Below are 15,989 nucleotides of genomic sequence, written 5' to 3' on the forward strand. Positions count from 1 at the left end.
CTAACAGATGGTTACCTGAGGGGTTGAAGTAGGTAAAGCGGATTAAGAGTATGTGTACCTTGATTAGCACTGCATAACATATGGGATTGTTGAATCATTATAATATATATATGCAATTAATATAACTCTATATATTAACTACCCTGGAATTAAAATAAAACAATAAAATTAAAGGTAAAAATAGCAGTTTACTTCAAACATGAAGAAAATATTTAAAAAGACATGTTTAGCAAAATATTTTAACTTGAAATCACTGAGTATAAGGACACTCTGAAGATATCCCCTAATATGCCTTAGTTTTATAGAAAACTTGGGAGATTCATCTCAGTAATGAGTCTTCAAACATGAATTTAAAATATAGTATTGTTCTATATGTATTTTAGTAAAATGTGATACATTTTAGATATATTCTCATGGGAAAACCGAGAGGCCACTAACTGGTATTAAATCAAGCAAACTGTTTGGTTGCCTGGGTGGCTCAGCAGGTTGAGCATCTGCTTTTGGCTCAGGGCGTGATCCCGGAGTCCTGGGATCCAGTCCCTCATCAGACTCCCTGCATGGAACCTGCTTCTCCCTCTGACTATGTCTCTGCCTTTCTCTCTGTGTCTCTCATGAATGAATAAATAAAATCTTTTAAAAATAACTAAATAAATCAAGTAAACTGTCTATCCCACACTATCTGTAGGATACTAATTCATTGTGCTTCCATCTTCATGTCAATATACAGTATACCTTGTTTTATTACACTTCACATTTTTTTTTTACAAATTGAGGGTTTGAGGCAATCCTGCATTAAGCAAGTCTATGGGTACCATTTTTCTAACAGCATCTGCTTACTTCTTGTCTCTGTCACATTTTTTTTTGTAATTTTTGCAACATTTCAAAAGAGTTATTGTTTTTATATTTGCTCTCTGATCAGTGTTGTAATCATTTTATGGTGCCACAAACTGCAACTGTATAAGATGCAAACAATTGATCAATGTTGTGTTTGTTCTGACTGTTGTACCATCCAGTCACTCTTCTAACTTTCTTCCTCTCCTTGATCTTCCCTATTCCCTGGGACACAATAATACTGCAATTATGACAACTAATTACACTCCAATGGCCTCTAAGGAGTCAAGGTAAAGAAAGAGTTGCGGGCACCTGGGTGGCTCAGAGACTGAGCATCTGCTTTTGGCTCAGGTCATGATCCCGGGGTCCTGGGATAAAGTCCCACATCAGGCTTCCTGCATGGAGCCTGCTTCTCCCTCTGCCTATGTCTCTGCCTCTCTCTCTGTGTGTCTCTCTCATGAATAATAAAAGAAAAGAAAAGAAAAGAAAAGAAAAGAAAAGAAAAGAAAAGAAAAGAAAAGAAAAGAAAAGAAAAGAAAAGAGTTGCACATTTCTTACTTTAAATCAAAAGTTAGAAGTGACTATGATTAGTGAGGAAGACATGTCGAAAGCTAAGACAGGCTGAGAGCTTGGTCTCTTGTGCCAAACAGCCAGATTGTGAGTGTAAAGGAAAAGCTCTTGATGGAAATTAAAAGTGCTACATGAGTGAACACATGAATGATAAGAAACTTAAATATACTTATTGCTTAGATGGAGAAAGTTTTAGTCGTCTGGATAGAAGATCAAACCAGTTACAACATTCCCTTAAGCCAAAGCCTAATCCCCAGAAAGGCCCCAACTTTGTTCAATTTTATGAAGGCTGTGAGGTGAGGAAGCTGAAAAAGAGTATATTTATGAGACCAGTTCATAAGGTTTAAAGAAAGGAGCTGTGTCTGTAACATCAAAATGCAACATGAAGCACAAGTGCTGCATTAGAAGCTCTAGCAAGTCATCCAGAAGATCTAGTTAAGATAATTAATGAAGGTAGCTATACCAAACAAAAGATTTTCAGTGTAGTCAAAATATTCTTCTATTGAAAGAAGATGTCATCTAGGACTTTCATAGCTGGAGAGGAGAAGTCAATGCCTGGCTTCAAAGGATAAGCTGATTCTAGTTAAGGGCTAATACAGCTGGTGACTTTAAATTAAAGCCAATCTGAAAATTCAAGGCCTATAAAATATATAAAATCTATTCTGCCCATGCTCTATAAATGGAACAACAAAGCTTGGATGAGAGTACCTCTGTTTACAACATAGTTTAGTGTATATTTTACGCCTACTCTTGAGACCTACTGTCAGAAAAAAAGATTTCTTTTGAAATATTACTGCTTGTTGATAATGTAACTGATCATTCAAGAGCTCTGTTGGAAATACACAATGAGACTGATGTTTTTATGCCTGCTAAAACAACATTCATTCTGCAGCCCATGGATCAAGAAGTCATTTCAACTTTCAAGTCTTATTTAAGAAATATATCATATAAAGCTATAGCTTCTGCTATAGATAGAGATGCCTTTGATGGATCTGGGTAAAATCAATTGAAAACCTTCTGTAAAGGATTCACCATTCCAAATGTCATTAAGGATATTCATGATTCGGGATACCTTGGTGGCTCAGAGGTTTAGCTCCTGCCTTCGGCCCAGGGCATGATCCTGGAGTCCCAGGATCGAGTCCCGCATCAGGCTCCCTGCATAGAGCCTGCTTCTTCCTTTGCCTGTGTCTCTGCCTCTCTCTCTCCCTCTCTCTCTCTGTGTCTCATGAATAAATGAATTAAAAAAAAAAGAATATTCATGATTCATGGAAAGAGGTAAAAAAAATCAATATTAACAGAAGTTTGGAAGAAATTGATTCTAATCTTCACAAATGACTAAGGGCTTCAAGACTTCAGTTGGGAAACTAAATGCAGATGTGATAGAAATAGCAAGAAAGCTAGAATCAGAAGTGGAGACTGGAATGTGACTGAACTGCTGAAGTCTTATGATTAAACTTTAATGTATGAGGAGTGCTTCTTATGGATGAGCAAAGAAAGCAGTTTCTTGGGATGGAAACTACTTCTAGTGAAGATGTAAAATTATTACAATGCCAGCAGAATTTAGAATTTTACATAAGCTTTGTTGGTAAAGCAGCAGTAGGATTTTAGGGAAGTGACTTCAATTTTGAAACAAGTTCTACTGTGGGTAAAATGCTATCAAACATCACATGCTACAGAGAAATCATTTGTGAAAAAAAAAAGGTCTAGCAATGCAGCAAACTTCATTGTCTTATTTTAAGAAATTGCCACAGCCACCTCAGCCTTCAACCACCACCACCCTGATAAGTCAGCAGCCAGCAACATCACAGCAAGAGCTTCCACTAGCAAAAATATTACAACTCCTAGAAAGCTCAGGTGATAGTTAGCATTTTTTAGCAATAAAATAATTTTAATGAAGACGTACATTTTTTTTAGACATAATGCTATTGTACACCTAATAGACTACAGAATAGTGTCACATAGCTTTTGTATGCACTGGGAAACCAAAATGATTCATTTGACTTGCTTTATTGTGATATTAGCTTTATTATAGTGGTCTGGAATTGAACCTGCAATATCTCCAAGGTATGCCTGTAATAGAAATAGTCAGAAGCTACCTCTAAAGACTCTTGTGATAATTAAATATATAAGAGTATTAGAATAATGCTGGGCATATAATATACACTCAATAAATATCATATATTATTTCAAGCAGAAAAACTTTATTCACTAATTCTTAAATGTTTAATATGTGCCAGAGAACTGGGTCAGGTAGATAGAGTGTATATAAGAAAAGTGGATAACTCGAGGTTGCATTTTTGCAGTACATCAGCAAGAACTTGATTTAAAGGGACATGAAAAGAGAGAAAGCAAAGAGAATTTCCATGTGTTGGCCTGATAATGGTGCTGTTTATTGAGAAAGAGGATATTTGGGGAAGAATAAGTTTCAGAGTCAAAATCAAGTTTCTTTGGTTTGGTTTTATGTTAAATATATTAATTTATCAAAGTAATGATGGCTGGATAAGCAAATTGGTCAAAATAGGGATAACTTTTGGAGAAATGATTTTCTAGGGAACAATGAAATGGTAGGTATTTAAAAAGACACCATCTAGATGTCAAGTATGCATAAATTTTCATTAGCTCCTTTAGCACATTTTGTATCAGCCTATTGCCACTTCTCTACTCTTCTCTTTCCTTATTCTTTGTAGCAACAATATATCTTTCACTTTTTGCCTCTAGAGCCATAAGCCAGCTTGTCAGTTTCTATCTCAGTGTATTTTTCTAAACCAAGGCAGGGCTCACTTCAAGAAGAGTTCTGGAGCCAGCGTGCAATCTTTGCTTTCTTTTCTTTTTTACCTTTGGAAAATATTTTATTTTTCCCTTTTTCCTCATTTTCTTTTAAATTTTATTTAAATGCAATTAATTAACATATAATATATTCTTAGCTTGAGATGTGTTCAGTGATTAATCTTTGCTTTCTTTGCAGCATGATCCAATGAGCTATGTCTTATTTCTCTCATTAGAGTATAAACTTCTCACAGAAAGAAGATAGTATATACTCTTGGACCTGATCTTTATTAACAAAGTACAACCAAAAGTCTAAGTTAAACACTTGCTGAAATCTTTCTAAGTGCTCTGTTGTTCTCTTTAGGTCACTGTAGTGATTTAGTTTTTAGTTCCTTAAATTACTAGGTTACCATTTTACTGACACAAATCATATTTTTAATTCTAAAACTCTCTTAGCATATGTTTAAAGTAAATAGGGTATTTTAAATCCAACAAAAAAAAATTAACGGCCTCATACATGGATTGTATTGCTTAGTAAAATAGTCTGTATTCTCAGATAAAACTGTAGAATTCAAATTTAGGAAATGAGATAAACAAACTTTAAAATGCCTTTTAGTTCAACACTAAAAAGAAATAAGCTATCAAGCCATGAAAAGACATGAAAGAAACTCATATGCATATTACTGGGTGAACTAAACCGATCTGAAAGACTACATACATATTGTATGAAACCAACTATACAAAATTGTGAAAAAGGTAAAACTGTGGAGACAGTGGTTGCTAAGGATCAGAGGATAAGGGGAGAGATTATTAGAGCACATAGGATTTTTTAGGGCAGTGAAAATATTCTGTATGACGTTATAATAATAGAGAGGTGTCATATAAATTTGTTCAAACCCAAGGAAGGTGCAGCTCATAGAGTGAACTTTAAGGTAAACTATGGACTTTGATTAATTATATGTCAATGTAGATTCATCATTGCTTAAAAAAATATATATATATACCATTCTGGTGAATGATGTTGATAATGGAGGGAGGTTATGAAAGTGTGGGGCAGACAGTATAAGAGAAATCTCCATGCCTTCCTCTCAATTATGTTGTAAAACTAAAACTGTTCTAAAAAAACTATTTTAAAAAATGTCTCTTATAGTAATTTACTCATTCCATCACTATTTGTAGAAGTATCACACTAGGAAATTTAGTCTCCTGAATTGTGTTGGGTTTTTTTAAGCCTTTTTGAAAATTTAGGGTTTTGCCCACAAATGTGAGAATACCACTCTGTATTCTATGTATGTTATGAATGGATTTCCTTAAGGACATCTTTTCCTTTCTGTGTCTTTACTGTAGGCTACATATCGAAATCGAATTGTGAGCCAAAGTCTCAGCACAAGGGACAGAAAAGCAATACATACTCCCACCGAGGACCGTTATAGATATTCAGCAGCTGATCCGACAAGCCCCTACAAAAGTAAGACCTGTCAACTACCAAGTCTATGTTTAAGTAATTTCTTGAAGGACAAGGAACTAGTGGAAGTTATCAAACACTCAAGAGGAACTTATGAAACTCTCACTTCAGAGGTTACCCAGAATTTACGGGCCACCGTAGGGCAGAACCCTCTGAAGCCAACAGCTAAGACCGAAGGGCCCTCCACATTCTCAGAGAAACCAAAGGACCAAGCTGCTGTGGCCCGACAGCATTCAACCTTTACAGGACGGTTTGGACAGCCACCGAGAGGGCCAATCTCTTTACACATGTACAGCAGAAAGAATGTTTTTCTCCACCACAATTTACACACTACTGAGCTGCAGACTCTAGGCCAGCAGGATGGATAATCACCCTATTCCTGTCTCTCGGTAGGATAAGGATGGTTAGTGTTTCTCGTGCATAGTTCATGTTTAAATTGTCATATCTTTACTTTTTATTTTTAGTTATAAACAAAGAATTGTGCACTTTTTTTTTTTTTTTTTAGAATGAGGGTTCAGGCATGTTAATTGAATTAGGTTTGATAGCCTTGAAGACTTTATTATATATATGTATAATAAATGGGACCATCTTGTTGGTTTATATAGCCCATAATTTATCTTAATCAGTCACTGATATGCATTGAAGTTTCAGAAGGTAATATCAAATAGCACTCTGTTCACTTAATGGTGTTACTGTGAAAATAGACGTGAGGAATACATAGATAAAGGAACTGTAAAGAATTTTAAATTACATAGTTAATAGAAGGAGAAGAAAAGAAGGATTTTAAAGTCTTATATTTGGTGTGTATTTGAAGAATGAAGCTTGCTTGCATGTAACCTAGAGACGAATCTGTCTCTGTTACATACATTCAAGTTTATCTTGCCATACTATTAAGGGGGAAACGGCTATTTCTTTTATCCTCTAAATGTTTAGTTCACACTGGTTCACAAAGGATTCCCAACTGAGTAATTGCTATCCAAATAGAGAATGACAGCTCTGAACTTTGAAAAATTTTGCTGTTTTGCTATGGATGTTGAAGTAGTATGACATAACACAGTGAGGTGGTAAAGTTGGCTGAGTTTTGTCAAATCATGCATAAAGCATGACATGTTATACTCTGAGTCACTGCCATGGCAATATCAGCATTTTTTTTTTAATCTGAAGGATGGATCATTCTAAGAAAACTAATTTTCTTCATTTTCCTTGTATTTTTAACATTTTTACTTATTTTTATGTATGTCCAATTAATTATTCTATGTGATGAGTTGAGGGACAGAAAGTCAATTTCTTGGTAGCCCAGTATACAAAATTCTGACAATTCAGTCACCTAGATTTAGAACAAAAAGTAAATATATGTGAACTTTGGCAGTTTGGTCTTAGAAATAAATCTCTAACAGAAGTGTTTCAAACTCATTCCATGGGAAATATTTCTCTTTAACAAACAAGACCTAATATGTTTTATACATAAGTACACATGAGATAGATCAATAAATCTAATTAATTACTGTATGTGTAATTAATAACAGAGCTGTATGCAGCTATAGGACTAACTAACTAGTTTTAAAACAGTATGAGTCAGGGCTGCAATTTTCATATATGGATAAAAGCTAGTAACTTATCCATATTAGGCATAGTCCATGCAAATTGAAATTGTCATACCTACTGCATGATCTATTTCCCTTGCATTCTGTAACAGACAGACTCCATCAGCATGTATAAACGAAATGAATAAAGGGAAATTGAGATAGCAGTTTTAGCATGGCATCTGACTAATCTGCTTAAATTAAAGCTGTGTATGAAATTCATCTCTTAATACAAAAATGGATTTGAGCTCTATCCTTTGGGGAAAAGCTATTAAATTTCCCCTCAGCTTTAACTGTTAAACTTTGCTCCATTTTTACACTTTGATTAGAATTGGTAGAAGTCAAGAGCCTAGTGGAAATGTTTTACGTTTAATTTTGGTTTTCCAAAGGAAGACATATGCGCATCAAGACAAACGTTTGCCAAATGTTTTCTTCGTGTGTTTGCAATTCTGCCAAAAGAGAACAATACACACAGAAACTTGCTTGGCTTATTGAGACTGCTATCTAAAATTCCCACTCTACTTTAGATGCTATAATATTCATGCAGATATACATTTTGGGCTGGGCAATATTTAAGAAATGATAGAGAAACTATGATTATTAGTTGTGGAATTCAGCTTCGTTTATCCTGAATGTTGGTGTGTCGTTGCTAGAGTATTTGAAGTCTGTAAATAGATTAGCACGATAAAATAATCAAGGATTTTTTCCCAGGATATGGAAGAACTGTGTATCACAAATAATGTTTTTGATTTGGACTTTTGGAGTTTATAGTTTTGTTTTCCTGAAAGATAGACTTTTGAATTATGCTTTGTAAAAATATAGTCTATTTAAGAAAATCTGTCATTTAATAGACATTTTAAGAGACATTTTAAACTCTAGTATTTTCTTGAAAAATCTTTTTTAAAGCTGAAATCTTCAAAAAGAAAACCCGGATTCAACAGTTCAATTTTAAAAGGAGGGGTATTTTTTGGAACTATCATCTTAAAGCTGTTTTGTATCAGTATTTTCAGCATTGTTATAATATTATTTGTAATACTAAGTGTAACTCAGGCCTGGAGAAGGTATAAGCCCACTATGCTACTGTACATCAGTCACTGTAAAACAGGGATCCTTTGTAAGTCCCTCTTGTGTATATATAGTCACTCCTAACAATGGCACGTGGGTATTCTTTCAGCAAACTGATTTCTTTGTACGAAAATCTCTAGTTTTCTAAGGCAGTTCCATGTATAAAAATGATTTATACATTTCTCCAAGGCGGTACATATCCAAAGAAATGACACCAGGGGGAAAAAGTGCTTGTTTTTCTGAAGGAAGCAGTTGTCTTTTCTTTCCCTTCCTCTTTCTTCTGTGCATGTGTGTGTGTAGCTAAGCCTAAGCAACCCTGTAAAATTTCTGCTGCAAATGGTCTCTTCTGAATTTCGAATGTGTTTTAAAGGACACTTAAGAAGAGATATTCCTCGAGGAAAAGCTGTTTCCACCTGAAATAAACTGTTCCCGTTTTTGTAATTATTGGAACATGCAACTCTTTCTATGAACTCAGTGATTTTTTTTTTGAGTAATTTTATATGCTAACAGAGTCACAGCAAAATTATGAATTACCTCTCCAACTATTTTTGCTTCTTTGGAGCACCATTGTCTTTGTGCAAATAACACCTTGAAACAGTAGCTGCAATGCTCAAGGTATGAATCTACCAGTATCAAAATGCTCAGGGTAAGAACCTAGAGCCACACGTTATTCAACTTGTTTTTGTCATTTTTGGTTGAGAAATAAATAGAATAGCAAGCTAGTAGTCGCCATTAAACATTTGTAGACATGTCCACACTTTCCTAGTTTAAAATATTCACAAACTGTCATGATTAATTTGGGTTTGTAATCTATGTTTTCCGAGGTTTAATCCTAGCCCATTGTCATTATTTCCTGAATTTTACTGAATTCAAAGGAAATGTCACTTTTTTTTTTGCCTTGTGTGCATTTAAGAGGTAATATCTCCCCCTGAAAAGTTGGTATTTTTAAATTATCATCTAATTCTAGACTACGTCTGCAAGATAACCACATTCCACTCACTAGTCCTCCCAAGAATAGTCTTAGTAACTTAGTTGTTGATGGAACAGTAAGAGCAGTTTATTGACTGGCAAGTAGTGTTTCTCCACATTCATTATCATCTTTCCCATTATCAAAAAGTGGTAATACATTACAGTGAGAAATGTGGAATACAGAGTATAATCTTACAGTCTTATAATGTCAATTTTGTCCCACATTTTCACCTTCAGAATTATACATTCTGAGTATCTATATAACTATGAAGTACTTCAAAGCAAACCTTAAACTCCATGTGGTTCAAAGTAGAATAAGAAAGGGGAATATCTAAAGGTGCTGTCTGCAATTGCCATGCATATGACTGAGTCACATTCCCTGTGGCTGAGGCTTTTCCCTCGGTGATAGATCAGTTTAAATGCAGCACTGATTCATTTATACTAGGATTTTAATTGCATTCTGAGACTTGACTCTAGAAATTATTATCAAGTCTATTATGTATTTTCTTTTTTCTTTTTGTACAAGAAACAGGTCAATTATACATTATGTATTCTTTGGGAATTTACACCTCCTGGAATTTAAACTTTTTTTTTCTTGCTCATTTTTTATGTGCTAACTTTGTCATGCCAACTCTAGGCTACATCTAAACACATGGTAGGGATGATGGAAAATATAAACTGTTTGGGTTCTTATAAAAAGCTGAATTACACTGTGTAGAAAAGCAAACAGCCAACTATCAACCAAAGAAGCCTACTACTCTAACAATCTACATTATCATCAAATCTTTATTTTTCAAATCTTACTCTGTGCTAAATTCTTTCACCAATAGTCAGGGCCACAAACAAATTAATTTGATCTTGCTCAGAACCCAGCTGCAGTTCCAAGTAGCATAGGCCAAAAACAAAAGTCAAAGATCCACCTTCTAGCTGTGTTACACATGGAAAAGGATGAAGGTGGTATACCCTATTTCCGACCTGGAGAGTTTCCCACAAAATAGTGACACAATAAAAAGCTCCTAATACAGACTGGGTTTCTTCCACCTGAATAAGTGATCTAGAATGTGGGATATCATGTTTCTTTCTAGAGAAGTTTCAGTGAGGTCCCTTTAACTTTACTGATTAATCTAACAAACTTACTTTTTCTTCCTTAACATGAAATTCAAGAAAAGGAGCTTCTATAGAGTATCATCCTTTCCAAACTTTACCTCCTTGCTTCCGTAAGCTCAGGTTACATAACAAAATACTATAGACTGGGTGGCTTAATCAATAGACATTTATTTCCCATAGTTCTGTAGGCTGGAAAGTCTAGTACACAAGTGCTAGCAGTTTTAGTTCCTGGCTTGCAGACAGCTATGTCATTTTCACTATGTCTTCCTCTCAAAAGGTCACAAATTGCATCACATGGCCTCACCATCCTGACCTCATCTAAATCCAATTATTTTCCAAAGATCTGACTCCCCAATACCGTCACATTGGGGCAAAGGTTTCAAAATATGACTTTAGGGGGAACACAAAGATCCATTCCATAGCATTAATTTTTCAGCTTAAAATCACCTAATAAGTTCCCTATAGTTTTATGCATTTCGTAGATGAGATCAGTAAGTTGGTAATTTCCCAAGGACATGCAGCATGTATGTTGACCTGGATTCCATATTCCTTGATCTTTTCCATTTACACTGTGCTTACCTCCAGAGTAGGCTCCCTCCCAAGGAAGCAGAGTGACTCAGGCAAACATGTGCAGACTCATTCACCCTCACTCTTACAATTCCATTGATATTGCTCAGGAAGATCTGAGCAATGATCTATTTTAGCAAAAAAAGCTACTGATTCAAAAGCATTTTTAAAACAAGTATTGATGTTTCGATCACTAAATATAGAATCCTGAGAGGAAAGTACTTATTGTATTTCAAGGCTGTCTCCTAGAAAATCTAACATCCTAAATTTCTTTTCTTGAAGGCAATTGGAAAAAACACTGACATAATTTCATGTTATATATTTTTTTAAAGGAGAGGGCCAATAAAGTGTCTAACATAAAACATACAGTAGGTGAAAAATAATGTAGTTATCAGATTATTTTCTTTCCTTCATTTTCTGAGGATATTGATATAGATATCATTAAATGTGATACTTTTTGTGTTGCCTTATATACATCTGAAAAACAAGATCTTTACAAAATTAGTTTGGATAGCTCTATGTAGAGACAAAAGTTACAGCTCATTTAAAGTTTCCTAAATATTTGGAAGGAATTAAAATGGGAATTGCAAACTTACTCATTCTAAATTTTAAATAAAATATACTTTATAGTTAATCATATACCTAAGTAATATCTGAATAAAAGATAATCCTATTGTTGTCTCTTCCAAAATCTTATTTTCAGGAATGCAAATAATTTGAATATTAGCTAAACCCTATTTTTAGAGGGAAAAGATTATATTGGATGTATTCTAATGTACATTGGTCTGAAATTAACAACATAACAATGTTTTCTATTCTCTAAAACTAAAAATTTAGTGAGAAAGTAATAAATAGCAAATTACTCTGGAAATTCTAATTTTTAGTAATATTGAATGCCATAGTATAAATTCTTTCGTGGCTCTTGATTTCCCAATAAAGGCAATGATTTTATTTAATGGAAATTTCACCATTTGACTACGATTCTGAGAAAAAATTGATACACTTAAGCATGGTGATTTTAAAAATATGCATTAATTCCTGTGCAAAATAAAATTTAAAACAACAAGAATGTTGTGTGGTACCTGACTTTCATTATGATATTAATTTATCTTAGTGATCGATTGACTTAACACATGTGTTCACACTATAAAAGTGCATAAAGCAATGTGATTTCTAGTTCCTTGAAAACTGTGGTGATTGACAAGAAGCAAATCAGCCACTTATTTCATAAGTCAGCTGACCTGTCAGATTTCTATTTCTAATTCCTTTGCCACAAGGCTTTTCTTAGTTTGTGATATATAGTAATAAAGTGCAGTATCCCAGGAACCATTGGGAGATTATGATGCTATCATTTCATTTCAAGTTATGTGTGGAATTTTTTCATTCTGTTTATACTCTTTATCTCCATTTTTTTTTTTTACAAATGATCACAATTCGAAATATACCTTACAATGTTTTGACTTTATAATTTACAAAACCTTGTTTTGATTATCAATTCTACGTGTTTTATAGCAACACAAAAAATACAAAATCTTCTAAATTCTGTCTCTGTCTGTTTCTCTCCCTCCCTCCCCTGCCCCTGTCCCCACCCTCAGTTTTCCCAAAATGACTGGAAGGTGGATGATTCAGAACATTTGAAACAGTACATGAGTATGTATCCATTTGGCATCCATACCAGCCAATAGGGAAGAACATGTGTTAAAAATCCTGTTGCAGTGCCTTAAAAGCATACCCGAACATTATATGTTTAAACTTACCAGGCCTCACAACTTCAGAGTAAATGGTGCTCCTCTGTTGCATGCTCTTATATAATGTGATTACAAAAAGCCTAAATGAAACAGGATATATTTTATAATTTATGTGTAATATAACCTTATGGTTTAAGACTCAATCCATTTTCCTGACCACATGAAGAGTTTTTCATTGATTCTGCTATTGTCTATATAAAACATCATGAACTACTGTATTGATTATTTTTTATTAAATTACTGAAGGTATTAAATTTTAGGGGTTATTTTGAAGACTTGATAAGACCTCATAAACTCTATTTCTACATTCTGTTGGTAATCACAAACCCTTTCGTTATGATTATAATCAATCAGTATGTTCTTGTAGATAAATTATACAGCTATTTCTCTTTAAATTTTCAACTGAAAATAATCATCTTAGAATCTTGAAAATGGAATATTATATATATAGTGCTTATACATTCCTTCAAATATTCTCATTTTTAATCTTATTTTAAATGGCTCTTATACATCTTATTCCATTTCACAGTTATTATTCCTCTAACATAACTAATGCGTTGCCATTTGTAGAGATACTATCAGTAGAACAGGCATCACAGTATAAAACATATGGAAGTGACAAGTAAGTATTTTGGCTTAAGTAAGTTTTAAAAATTAAATCACATTTCAGAAGATGACTTAGAAAACTAGAACTAGCCTTTATACAGAAAGTTAGCTTCAGATAGTAATTTAGCCAAGGGTAGTGCTTTAGTTTTATTTCTAGATATCGACCCAGAATTTCACAATAGAAGAGTATTGATTCATTTAAAAGCATTGCTGATAATACACTGGTAATCATATGACCAGAAAAGAATGAAAAACAAGATAAAATTATATTAGATGTTTATACATGCTGTGTTTCAGTGCTAGGGCTTTAGTTAATTTTGTTTATTCCTTCATGAGTTCTTATACACGAAAAAGGAAATACTTAAAGATTAACTTATTTTTTTATTTTTTAAAGATTTTTTTATTATTATTTATTTATTCATGAGAGACAGACAGAGAGAGAGAGGCAGAGACACAGGCAGAGGGAAGGAGGCTCCATGCAGAGAGCCTAATATGGGACTCGATCCCGGTCTCCAGGATCAGGCCCTGGGCCGAAGGCGATGCTAAACTCCTGAGCCACCCAGGCTGCCCCAAAGATTAACTTTTAAATAGAAACCACATTTAAGGTATTCTTAGCTCTTATACCACAGTTTGCACTCTGCATTCTGTACTTTCTATCAAAGGAGTGCTGGATAGAAAAAAGTATATACATATAAATCCAATCTCAAATTCTGGTGAACAATGAAATGTAACCATATCCTGGAAATTTGAAGTGGTGCCATGTTTCAACTAAATGGCTGATTTTAGAGTATATAATGGATACATTAGGTCACAGGCTGAGTTTTATTTTCACACAAACAGATGACTCAAAAGTATGTCTGGAAAGCTTTGAAACCCAAGTAACATTTAACATGAGTAAATGTGATACAACTCTAGCACCTTCTTACTAGCCGTTACCACTGTTTTTAAAATTCCTACATTTGAGTATTTTTGGTGAAGAAACTATAGCTAACCTGCCATATTTCCATGCTGCTAAAACTATAATTTTAAATATTTCAAACAATATATTGAAGGATTTCCTTTTACTGGGTGAGAATTCTTTGTAGTGCTTGCCTCTGTCAAAGTCTATCAACCCAAGAATACTGATGATGATGGTGGTGGTGGGGAGGATGATGATTAAAACAAAAAACAAAAAACAAAACAAAACAAAAAAACCTCTTCTTTGAGAGAAATCTCTAACAAAATATCAGAAATTCTATAATCTCTGGAAGTTTCAGATTCATCTTTATTTTAAAGATCCCATGACCTAAACATTGCTTTGATAATGAATGAATTTATACTAAGACTTTCAAATTCCTGGATTCTTAAATGTATTTTTAAATACAGGAAATTTTATCTTTAGTGTCAGGTTCTTAGGCTATTATATCAAGTCTTACTCAATGTTTATCTTGCCGAAGATAAGATTGTGACTTAGCATGATGAGTTTGCTACATGTTTAAAAAATGTTTCAAGCTTTCAAAGAACTTTATTTTTTTAATATATTTAACAAAAACACACACAGGCTTCCTGTGCTGTGCTACTTCATTATCTATTAAAAACAAAATTCATTGGAATGCTTACTAAAATTTCAAGATTTTATTTACTTTTAATACTAATATGGTGAACAGAAACCACTGCCTCTTACTGGATTTGGTAACAGAGATGGCAGAAAAATGTCACATGCTTAGCATTTGAGAAGTATATCATAATAGAAAACAGGAATATAAGGACAAATAGCTGAAGTCTTTGCTATTTTGTTTTTATTATGTTATAATGTAGAGTCAAGATGTTCCAATTATTTCTCTCCAATAATTCCTTAATGATATAATACTTACAAATTACCTTCTATTAAAGCTTTTTCTCAGTGTGTGCATGAAAGCCTTAAAGTTTATATTAGTAATAATAGATTCTCAATTTTCCACTGAGAGTTCTGATGTTGAAAGGCCTTCCCCCATGCTTTGCGGCAGGTTAAAAAAAATCCAATATAAGATTTAAAATTAATAAGGTTGTATTAATTCAGAAGAATTATCTACAATTAAACATTTTTGGACAATTTTAGTATTCCAGAATAAAGGCATTCTGTTAACTTTATTACATTACATGCTTAAGCAGCTTTGTTCATGCATATGCAACCCACCTATATGCTGGTTCCCTACTATCTGCCAAATTGTGTGTTTCACAGCTAAGATACAAAAACAAAATGATAAAAATAAAATGAGATCTATGTTTCATTTAGTCACATAAAAGAGTCCTAGTAGTGCTATAACAGGGCTAGGAGCCCTGTCTATTGGCCTGAAATGGATTATTATTAATTTCAGGAATGCCTAATAATTACAGTGTGATGTTCTATACATGCAAGCCCTATACCCAGTACTTACATGGATATTTTTATTTAATCTTCATAATATTTGATAGCTATTCATGTTCTTCTTCTTTTTACTTTTAAGGATACAAAGCATTAAGAATTTATCCCAAGTTACATGGCCAGTAAGAGTGTCAGATGGCTGCTCTGACAGTGGTTCTATATACACACGCACACACAAAAAAAGAAAAATGATTTCTTCCAGAGTTAAGGGTTTCCAAATAATCTAAGCAGGCTTCATATATTTGAAACAGAGGTTTGAGATAGAAAAATAGGATCACTGTAAGTTATCCTAGTACTAGCTTACATATATAACATAGAAAAAATGGACA

The 15,989-nt window shown here is 33.7% G+C and overlaps 1 protein-coding gene across 3 annotated transcripts in view; it reads left to right on the top strand.

Moving 5' to 3' along the window:
- Positions 1–11,992, top strand: part of CCSER1 (coiled-coil serine rich protein 1) — a 1,367,203-nt gene extending 1,355,211 nt beyond the window's left edge. For all 3 annotated transcript variants that reach the window (XM_072810584.1, XM_072810583.1, XM_072810585.1), the window contains one exon: positions 5,515–11,992. In XM_072810584.1, the coding sequence (XP_072666685.1) occupies positions 5,515–6,000 (486 nt within the window). In that variant the 3' untranslated portion in view covers positions 6,001–11,992. The remainder of the gene's footprint in view (positions 1–5,514) is intronic.
- The last annotated feature ends 3,997 nt before the right edge of the window (positions 11,993–15,989 follow it).

This window comes from Canis lupus, chromosome 33, assembly GCF_048164855.1.
Source record: "Canis lupus baileyi chromosome 33, mCanLup2.hap1, whole genome shotgun sequence".
Classification (NCBI taxonomy): domain Eukaryota; kingdom Metazoa; phylum Chordata; class Mammalia; order Carnivora; family Canidae; genus Canis; species Canis lupus.